Raw genomic sequence first — 10,760 nt, 5'->3', positions numbered from 1 at the left:
CCAGGGGTAGGAGTGGCACCCACAGTGCCAGCACAAGATCTTTTACTCTTTTAGGAGACTTTGCCCACACTATGTAAATATTCCCTTTATTAAGCTCACCCCATTACCCAATTAGAGTGTGTCATCAGTGTCATCAGTTTTTCACGGGGTCCCTGACTAGTTGACAGGTGTCCTTTCCCTGGCCTCCCCGGGTCTCAATCAAACAAAATTCTGCTCTACAGAGGACATTGCTCCAGGGTCCCAACTCTGGCCACTGTCTCCATTTCCCTCCACGCTTCTGTACTCCAACAGTCCTCTCCAAAGTCTGCCAGGTCCCAAACCTCGAGAAAGGATCCCTGATGAGAGGCAAGTGGCCATTGGCATCTAATGAACAGCGCCCCAACAGGAGGCACACAGGGTCACGTCTGGGCTCTGGATGTGTCTTAAGAAGCAAAGCACGGACTTCTGCACACCAGAAAAGGTACCTGAGAGTGTATATTTATAGAAAGATACATAGAAATGGACAGATGGCATCTATCTACAGATACAGAAAGCTCTGTTAGAGAACCACGTAGGTACGTATATATTTGCCAATGGTAGGACGCCAGGTTTCCACATCTTCGGTCACAACCAACAACACACAATTGCCCGATCTTGGAAAACCACACTTGTTTATGTGGTTGGTTCCCTCTCCGGAGGTTTCCAAAATGAGAAGGCTGGTTTCAGGGGCAGTCTTTAAATATGGGTGTGTATCTTTCTAAAGAAGAGAGGAGGAGGAGAGAAAAAAACGAGAAATGTATTTTCATGTTGCGCACGACAGAAAAGATGGGACTGGTTTGGGGCAGGGGCGCGATCCCACTGGAAAGATGTGAAAGATAACTCCAGAAAGGACAGCTAAGCTTTCTAGGTTGGGACATAAAAACACAACAGCTGGGAAGGTCACGCAGTCCGCCGAAATCCCTTGTAGCACATTACAATCCGTTAAGGGCAAAATAAAATCAGAATCATACTAAGAGGTAGCAGCTGTTTATCTTCTCGGAGATTTCAAGGGTCTCTGGAAGCCGGGCCAGGGAAGGGTGTTCTCCTGGAAGAGACTGGGATGGGGCAGAGTTCTGGCCGAGGGCTCGCCCGGGGCTGGGAAGGGTGTGGAATGGCCTGCGTGGACACCGCAGCTCCGGAGCCCCAGGGAGCCTCTGCCACTACAGGCCACTTCCAAACCCAGAGTCATTTCTTGGGTAAGTTATGCAGTCCCCACGACATATAAATAAAAGTTTAGTTCTGTGTTTCCATATATCTTCTACATGGAGGCTAGCTGAATATTAGTGGAGTAACAATAATTATTAATAAACAATAATCGTCATAATAACAATAATTAATAGAATAATAATGCCTTGGGGGCAGGGGGAGGGGGGTCCTTCATATGGTGGGGCAAGGGCGGGGGCGGGGCTCTAGGTCTGGTAGAAGTGGTGGTAATGGTGGTGGTGTTCGTGGTGGTGGTGGTGCTCGTGTCTCTGGACCGCCTGGCCGGCCTGGCTCTCGTACACCACCACCGCGGGCAGCTCCCTGACGTGGTCCCGCCCCACGACGGTGCCGCCCACGGCTAGGGGCGCCTGCAGGCCCCGGCACCCCTGATGGCTCTCCTTGGCGCGGTGCTTGTGCTTCTTGTGCCCGAGGGGCGCCAGAGTGGGGAGGAGGGCCGGGCTGGCAGCCAGGTGGGCGGATGGGGACACCGCAGGGACAGCAGGTCCCATGGGGGGTTTGCTTCTTGCCCCTCTGGCCACGTGGCCCACACCCACGCTCTTGCCCTGGGCCTTGGGGGACCTCACAAAGTGCTTGCTCCCGTCCTGGGTACCACCCCGGAGCCGCTGCTGGACCTCCGAGACCTTGGCGAATGGGGCGTCAAGAAAGTGGAAGGAGCCGGGGTCCACGCCTGGGGGCTTTCGGTGTGGGACGTGGATGGCTTCTGGCTCGTGGGAGCGAGATCGAGTGGGGTTGGAGGTGCGGGGTGGCAGTTCTGACTTCTGGGCCACTGACGGGGAGCCTAGGAACCAATTCAACAAATGTTTAATGAGCACCTACTGTGTGCTGGTGTCACACGGTGCCCTGGAAACCACTCCGCCCCCAGTTCTCCCAGGCTGATAGAGGCAGCTGGTCCTTATCACAGCTAACCCCGAGGCCCCGACTCCCCGCCCACTGACTGCTCTCCTCCCTCTGCCTTGGAGGAAACTTTTCTGGAATGGAACTTTGCCATCTGCTAAGTGGGAAAAACTGTTTCTGTGTTAGGTCTTTAAAGATAATTAATTCTCCTTCTGAGAGCTTGGAAAGAGAGGAGACAGGGACATTGTTAAAACTGTCTAAGGTCACTGGAGCACAAAGGAAATCTACAAGCATGTTCCTTAACGTATAGAGGTAACTCAGAGAGGAATTAAACACAGGGGGAAGGGGAGAAGGACGTTGTGGGGAGTGAAATTAAGTGGACTGTGTCTTCATCTATCTTAGCAAGAGCTGAGATGTCAAGGGCTGACGAAGGCAGAGCACTGTTTTGCTTAACGAAGCCCAGGGTCCTCACTGGAAGAGAGGGGTGGGTCGGGGTGCAGCACCCAACTGTTGTTTTCATTGAATTATAAGCCCTCGGATACTATTTGATTTTGTTCGACTTTGTGCACGTTTTACTTTAATGTTTTAAACGTTTTGAATGCCATCTCCTCCAAGAAGACTCTATACTCTGTCCAGTAAAAGCTAGGCCTTCCCCCAGCCCAAGGGGGCCAGCGAACACCCACTCGCCCACCAGCGCCCCTGCCCGCCCAGCCACGCCCTGCCCTGGCCGCCCTCACCGGTGAAGGAGCTCCCTTACCAGGCCCAAACTGGGACGTGTAGTTTTCTATCCCAGCGAGATCTAAGTAGTGGTTTCTCCTCTCAATGTTCTCATCCACGCAATGGTGGTAGCAGCCGGACTGTTCCAGACGGCTGTCACCCTGGAACCTATCAGGGAAGGCAAGCGAGAGGGTGGGCCCTGGCCTCGCGGTGGGAGCGGTCCCACGAGCTCCTGGGAAGCCACCAGGACAAACCCTTCTGGACCCTCTGTTAATTTCTGTCTGGGTCTTGGGAGCAGGGGAGGGAGGGAGGGAGTGACCACGTCAGCACTCTGTCCCTCCTTTTCCTCCCCTGCCTGGCCTCCCTGGGCCTTCCGGGAGGACTGGATAGGGACTAAGCTTTGAACAGGCCCAAAGCAAAGGAGAAGGTAACTGGTCAAAACTTCAGGATGCTCCAGAGCCAGGCTTCAAACCGTGTGTTCCTAACGTCTACCTGGCTCCCCACGGGGTGGGGAGAACAGAAGCCCCCAGGCCATTGGAGTTGAGGCTGGAAGACTCCATAACCTGCCCAAAGCTCAGAATGGGCCCTTCCCAGGGTGGTGTAAGGTGCGAGGAGGGCGGGTGGGGGAGGGAGGTGACCTTTCTCCCACTGCGGGATTCTGGGCTCCCTGCCCCTCCCCTTCAAGGGCCTCTGTGATCTGCCCACACTAGCTTGCCTGCTCCCCCAGGGCAGCCCCGCTACATCTCTAGCCAGCCTGGGCACCCCCAATTCCTAGCCCTCTCCCCACACCTGCTTGGACCACCTTCTCTCTTTCCCCTATGCTAGCGCTTCTCAAGTCCCAGCCATTACCTCTCCGTGTTCACAGTAGATACTGTCCCACATTACTGTTACTTTATATTACTGTTTACTCAGAGCTTTTCTTTACCCAGTCTCTCTCTTTCCTTCCCTCCCTCTCTTCACTTCCTTCCTTGCAGTTAAATAACAACAGGTGAAAGATAATTGCAGCTTTACAACCCCTTATCCACAATTCTGAAATCCAAAACACCTGAAAACAAAGATTTTCCACAACCCATTTGGCAGCCAAGCTTGCTCTAAACAGATGTGAAGGTAGCTACAGTCTTTCTCTCACTTAGCATGAATATTTATATGTGTCCCTGCAGAAATATCTATGTGCTAAATCCTGGGGTGCTGTGCAGATCCCAGATAGAAATACACTGGGAGCACCTTTCTAAAACTCAACAAATGCATTTGAGTTACCCCAAAGCATTTTGGATGAAGCAACGTGGACCTACATTTAGCTCTTTTGGACAATTGAGTTTGATTTGTGAACCTGCCCTCTGAAATCACTGCGCACCCCCCTACGCCCTGCCCCCGAGGAGAATGTAGACTGCAGCCTCCTGCCTGGAATCCCTTAGAGGCAGGTCCACAGCCGGTGCTCAATCCGTGCTCAGAGGCACTGGGCCGGCTCTGCCCGCGCTCGCCCTACCTGAGGAGGGCCCGCTGCTTCTTCTCCCAGCTTCGCAGCTCCTCGGCGGGCTTGGTCTCCGCTCTGGGCCTGGTGCTCTGCAGGTCTGAGTCCCACCAGAGAAAGAGCCCGGTGAGCAGCTTGTTCCTGCACCCGTCGGCCTCCCGGCCCTGCCCAGGCTGCCTAGCACACAGCCCTTGAAACTGGCCCACAGCAGCTTCGCGATGGCTCTGCGGGGAGGCTTCCCCCAGCCAGGACTAAATAGAGGGGTCTCGCAGCCACCTGCCCTGCCTGATGCCTCCCCCAGACTCACCTCCTCCCCCAGACTCACCTCCTCCCCAGACTCACCTCCTCCCCAGACTCACCTCCTCCCCCAGACTCACCTCCTCCCCAGACTCCTTAGCTGCCTTCGAGGCCCCGCCCACCTACACTCCCCATCACAGAAGCCCTTACTGGGGCTGCTTGCCACGCCCAGGCCCACCTCCAGCGCTTTGCTTACGCAGGGCCTTCCATCTGGAATTCCTTCCCTATCCAACCTTCAAAGACCCGCTCAAATCCCACCTGCCCACAGAGCAGCTCGCAGGAGAGGCCCCAGGACTCCCTCCCACTCCTCCCAGGTGGGGCTCTGACCCTCCCTGAGAGCTGGGAGTGGACCGACTCCCGTGGCCAGCACGGCCCTCCAGCCCTCACCGGGGTGATTGAGAAGGATGCTCTTCTTGCTCTGGCTCCCATCGGGGGCCACGGTGAGCTTCACCCGCAGCGTCTTGCTCGACGTCGGGGAGTGGTTGACGGAGGAATCGACCACCTCGTAGATGGTGTGCAGCAGGCTGGTGATGTCCTGGATGGCAAGGGAAGCAGAGACCCACGTGCATTTAAAACAAAGGAATCGGAGGGCCTCCGGAATCTGAAAGGCCGAAACCTCCCTGGTTCCCCCAAGGCCCAGCCTCAGGCAAACACTAGGATGTCAGAGGTCCACAAGGAGGGGAAGCAAGAGTGAGGGAGAGGGAGAGTGAATGACCTGAATGCACAGGAAGGGCCGTGGGCAGCGGGGTTCAGTGACACCGGGGACCTCGGAGAGACTGTGTGCAAGCTGCTTCAGAATACTCTCATCCCAAAGGGAAGCCTCCTGCACTGTGGGTGGGAATGTAAATTGATACAGCCACTATGGAGAACAGTATGGAGGGTCCTTAAAATACTAAAAATAGAATTACCATATGATCCAGCAATCCCACTACTGGGCATATACCCTGAGAAAACCATAATTCAGAAAGAGTCATGTACCACAATGTTCATTGCAGCTCTATTTACAATAGCCAGGACATGGAAGCAACCTAAGTGTCCACTGACAGACGAATGGATAAAGAAGATGTGGCACATATATACAATGGAATATTACTCAGCCATAAAAAGAAACAAAATTGAGTTATTTGTAGTGAGGTGGATGGACCTAGAGTCTGTCATACAGAGTGAAGTAAGTCAGAAAGAGAAAAACAAATACTGTATGCTAACACATATATAAGGAATCTAAAAAAAAAAAAAAAAATGGTTCTGATGAACCTAAGAGCAGGACAGGAATAAAGACACAGACGTAGAGAATGGACTTGAGGACATGGGGAGGCGGAAGGGTAGGCTGGAATGAAGTGAGAGAGTAGAATTGACATATATACACTATCAAATATAAAATAGATAGCTAGTGGGAAGCAGCTGCAGAGCACAGGGAGATCAGCTCGGTGCTTTGCGACCACCTAGAAGGGTGGGATAAGGAGGGTGGGAGGGAGACGCAAGAGGGAGGGGATATGGGGACATATGTATGCATATAGCTGATTCACTTTGTTATACAGCAGAAACTAACACAACACTGTAAAGCAATTATACTCCAATAAAGATGTTAAAAAAAAAAATGCTATCATCCCTCACGGGTAGAGAATTGCCCCAGGGATGCTATGGGTGGAGAGTTGCACCAGGGACACTACATCCCCCAGACTTCCAGGCTGTACTGAAAAGCCTAAGCCATCTCCCAGGCACCAGAGAAAGCTCTTATGCTGGGCACCAACAGGTAAACTTGGAGGAGGGCCTTGGATACTGTGGGCGTGGGCGTCAACAGCATCTACTTCTGGTCTGATGAGCACCTCCTGCACGAAAAAAGGAAAAGTGGAAGCATCCACAAAGATGAACTATTCTGTGAGAACTTGACCAAATCTCATCTTCTCTCTGGGCCTCAGTTACCCCCTTAACCAGAACAGCGCTCTCCAATCCTGATTGGGTGACGGAGGGGGAAGGAGGTTCCCCTCACTAGGTCTCCCTTTGTTCCGGGCACCTGCGAAGGTCCTTGGTCTGAGGGGAGGCTTTCTGCTTTAAATGATGTTGGAAACCTCTGGAAAAGGTATTTGCCCTCTATAGGTCAGGCTCACAGATGGTCGATTATCTGCCCAGAGACTCTTCATGACCACGGACAGACTCAGCCCCCTTTTGCCCCCTCACCCATAAGCCCTTAGGCAGAGGTGACACCAAGCACTGCCATGGCCATGCAGGTAGATGGATGGATGACCAGGAGTGCTGGGGCCAACTGGGGTACTGTCCCCACCCACAGGAGGTGACAGCCACCCAGCTCAGCTGACTTGTAATGTGGCAGTGCAGGCTGAGGGTCATTCCAGAGAAGCCAGAAACCCAGAATCTCTTGTTAAATCTTCAGAACCTTTGATACTGGCAACTAATTAATTTTTTTCAACTCATTCCCCTCTGCCCCCAGCCACGGGCAGCCCCCATTTTATTTCTGTCTCTATGAATTTGACTACCTCTAGGAACCTCATAGATAACCTCTAGGAATCATACAGCATTTGTCTTTTTGTAACTGGCTTCTTTCACGTAGCGTAATGCCCTCAAGGTTCATCCATGTTGTAGCATGTGTCAGAATTTCCTTCCTTTTTAAGGCTAAATAATATTCCATTGTGTGGATATGTCACATTTTGCCTGTCCATTCACCCATCAGTGGACACTTGGGTTGCTTCCACCTTTTGGCTATTGTGAATAATGCTGCTATGAACATGGCTGTATAAGTATCTCTTAAAGAATCTGCTTTCACTTCCTTGGGGTATACTCCCAGAAGTGGAATTTCTGGGTCAGATGGTAATTCTATATTTAATTTTTTGAGGAACCTCCATACTGTTTTCCATAGTGGTTGAACAAATTTATAATCCCATCAACAGTGTGCAAGGGTTCTGTTTTCTCCACATCCTCACCAGCACTCGTTATTTTTTTGTCCTTTTGATAACAGCCATTCTGACAGTGTGAGGTACTATCTCATTGTGGTTTTGATCTGCATTTCCCTGATGATTAGTGATGTTGAACATCTTTTCATGTGCTTATTGCCTATCTGTGTATCTTCTTTGGAGAAATATCTAGTTAGTCTTTGCCCATTTTTTAATCGAGTTGTTTGTTTTGTTGCTGAGTTGTAGGAGCTCTTTATATATTCTAGACATTAATCCCTTCTCAGACACATGATTTGCAGATATTTTCTCCTATTCCATAGGTTGCCTTTCACTCTGCTGATTGTGTCCTTTGACGCACAGAAGTTTTTAATTTTGATGTAGTCCAATTCATCTATTTTTGCTTTTGTTGCCTGTGCTGGGCCAGAACATCTGAGGGCTAGCCTGGGACGGTGGGGCTGCCAGTTTGAGACTTGGGCTCCAGCCACTCACTTGCTGGCTCCCTGGGGATCCCAGCTCTTCTGGCAAGGCCCACGGAGGACCCCTCTTCCCCCTTCTCTTTCCCTTGAGCTGCTCTGCACCACCATGATTGCCCACTCTTTCGCATCATCTTAGGAAGCCTGTGAAGGAGGTGTCATTATTTTACAGGTGAGGAAAGTGAGATCCACCAAGGTCATCACCTAAGCATCATATACCAGGCCTGGGGCGCTGGTGTGTGATCCCCGAGGGTTCCAGCTGATTCAGGGTCTAGGAACAAGTGTGCTTTTTCTATCCCAGCTGGAAGATCAGCCCTGTTGACTGCACAGGGTCCGGCACGGAGAGGAGTAGGTGCCTGTAAATACTGTACAAGTGAACACCTGAAGGATGAACAGGTTCTTTCTTCTGAGTTGGGAGGCTGTAGGCTGTGGTTTCAGGGAGGCGGGAGCCCGTCTGCCCCAGCACACAGGAACATGCATGCTGATGGCCAGAGGGTGTGGAGGGGAACGGTATTTATAGCCAGATTTGAGGAGTGGCTTTGGGGCTAAAAATAGACCAGGGGAAACACCAGGCTGGGTCTTCCCTGGACGGGAAGCCAACCTCCTTGCTGCTGGGCAGGAGAAAGAAACCAGTGAAGGCTCTCCCCAGGGGCCGGGCTGGGGCACCCTCCTTGGAAAGCCTCACTTCCTTACGATTCGTCTTGTTAGCAAGGGCTGAAGGAAAGCAGAATGAAGAATCAGAAAGCAGTGTCTGCCTGCAAGGTTTCTGTAAGGTCTCCGAGGTGGGGGGCAAACCCTTTTACGGTCAGCTCCTGATAGAAGGGAAGAGAGGACGGCTACCAGAGGCTGAGTCGTCTGAGCCATCGCGTGTGTTAGAAGAGGGGAGAGGCCACCAAACCTCTGAGAAGCCCAGCCTGGCTGCCTCCTATTGCCACCCCAATTCAGTTCTGTTACGCAGGCTTCAAGTCTGTCATGTGTTCCCCTGTGAAGATAATGACTTCATTCCCTAACAGGCGGGGGCGGGGGTGGGGTGGGAAACAGGAGCTCCTCGCTCTGGAAAAATAATAACCCCCAACAAAAAGCATCACAGCTGGAGGGCACTTGGGGGTCTCACCTAAACCATCCCCCATCTCCCCAGGGTCCCAAACCAGGAAGGGTCTCCGCTGCTTCCCAAACACCCAGGTCCCTCTGGGGGCTTTGCCTGCCTAGAATCCATTCTCTCTTCCCCTAATAACAGCACCCTGATTTTATTTTGTGAGCCAAATCCATCCCCCCTCCCATTTTCAGTCTATGTGACTCACGGGTCAAATAACTTTCCCCTGACTCCAGAATGAGCACATGGACCCAGAGCTGGCCATTAAAAGCATCACAAACTTATGGCAAAAATGACTGGTTCAGGACCAGACATGTGACTCAATCAAAGCCAGTCAGATTCGGTTCTGGGACTCCAGATGACATTCTGAATTTGGGAGGGTTGCAAACAGCATGGGATATAGACTGAAAATATCATCCGTTATCTCACTACTGCCAAGGGGAGAGCCGGCCTGATAATAAAGGAACACAGAGGAAAGAGAACCGTGAAGAACAGCTAGTCCTACAGACACTGAGCCTCTGGATCCAGCCATGCCTGAAGTCAGTGCCCGTGGACTGAAGTTTCAGTTACATGAGCCAATATAGTCCTCTTTTTTTTTTTTCTTACTGTAGTTTGTGCTGGGATTCTGTCACTGATGCCCCAAAGAGTCCTGAATGATTAAAATTCACTCACAGCTTCTTCCTCCGACCTGTTCTAACATCCCCTAAACCGCAGCCTGAGGAAGAGGTGGGCTTTTTTTTCACCCAGGTCTCCCCTCTGGCAGCTTTTCCTGCACTATCTGCAGAGAAGAAAATACTGAGCCCTGAACCGGGACAGGGAGATAAGAGAGCAAAGCTTCAATTCTCCCTGGGAACACCCTGAGGCTCTCGCGTGCTGGGCGAGAGGTGGGCGAGGAGCCAGCCATGCTCATCTCAGACCTCTCTCCATGCAGATCTGTTACAGGTAGCGCACCTGAACACCAGGGCCTCCTGGGGAGGGAGAGGATGTCAGAGAGAAACAGGACAGAAAAGGCAATAAGGAGGCAGAAGGGATGATACCAAGACCCAGGCAAAAGAGAGGCAGCAACAGTCAGCAATAATGCAGATCAGATCACTCGCCAGCTTAAACCAGCCCTCCCCCGGCTTCCCTTAACACCTGGAATCAAAGTCAGGGTGCTGGCTGGAGCCTGCGAAGCCCCGCGTGAGCTGTCCTGGCGGCTCCCGGCTGCAGCCCTGCCTCTCTGGATACGCAGCCACCGCACCAGTCTCCTCTGGTTCCTTAAATGCCCTGAGCGCTCTCACTCTCCCCGGCCCAGGGCTCTGCCCAGCTCAGCGCCCACGTCACCTCCTCCAAGAGGCTTCCCTGGACACTCCTGCCCATCTCGCTCATACCGCTCTGTTTATTTCCGTCACTGAACACGTCACAGCTTACAGTGATCCCGTGACTGTTCGGGCTCTGCTTCCCTCAGCAGACAGTCGGAGCTACACGGCCAGAAACTGCGTCTGTGCTGTTGCCCACTGTGCACCCAGTACATAGGAGATGCACACAGCAGGTGCGCCATATGCAGACTCAGGTATGCAGCGAGGGCGCGAGGAACCGAGGGAGGAAAGAGACGTGGGGGAGATTTGAGGGCAGAGAGAGACACAGGCATGTAGGCGGAGGGGAGGGGGAGGAGGAACGGGCTCGTGAACAGAGCTGCTGGCCGGGCCCTTGGGGCTGCTCATTCCTGCATCAGTGGGGGTAGGCAC

At 52.5% G+C, this 10,760-nt stretch overlaps 1 protein-coding gene across 3 annotated transcripts in view; it reads right to left on the bottom strand.

Moving 5' to 3' along the window:
• Window positions 1–450: 450 nt before the first annotated feature.
• Window positions 451–10,760, bottom strand: part of NKD1 (NKD inhibitor of WNT signaling pathway 1) — an 86,594-nt gene continuing 76,284 nt past the window's right edge. For 2 of the 3 annotated variants that reach the window (XM_036832305.1, XM_036832306.1), the window contains 4 exons: window positions 4,949–5,096; window positions 4,280–4,364; window positions 2,834–2,961; window positions 1,413–2,020 (listed from right to left, as the gene is read on the bottom strand). In XM_036832305.1, the coding sequence (XP_036688200.1) occupies window positions 1,428–2,020; window positions 2,834–2,961; window positions 4,280–4,364; window positions 4,949–5,096 (954 nt within the window). In that variant the 3' untranslated portion in view covers window positions 1,413–1,427. Of the gene's footprint in view, window positions 737–1,412; window positions 2,021–2,833; window positions 2,962–4,279; window positions 4,365–4,948; window positions 5,097–10,760 lie in introns of those variants that run through there. The other variant, XM_036832307.1, reaches the window with a different exon arrangement.

The sequence above is a fragment of the Balaenoptera musculus genome, chromosome 19, assembly GCF_009873245.2.
Source record: "Balaenoptera musculus isolate JJ_BM4_2016_0621 chromosome 19, mBalMus1.pri.v3, whole genome shotgun sequence".
Classification (NCBI taxonomy): Eukaryota; Metazoa; Chordata; class Mammalia; order Artiodactyla; family Balaenopteridae; genus Balaenoptera; species Balaenoptera musculus.
This window is presented reverse-complemented; position numbering and strand designations above follow the sequence as displayed.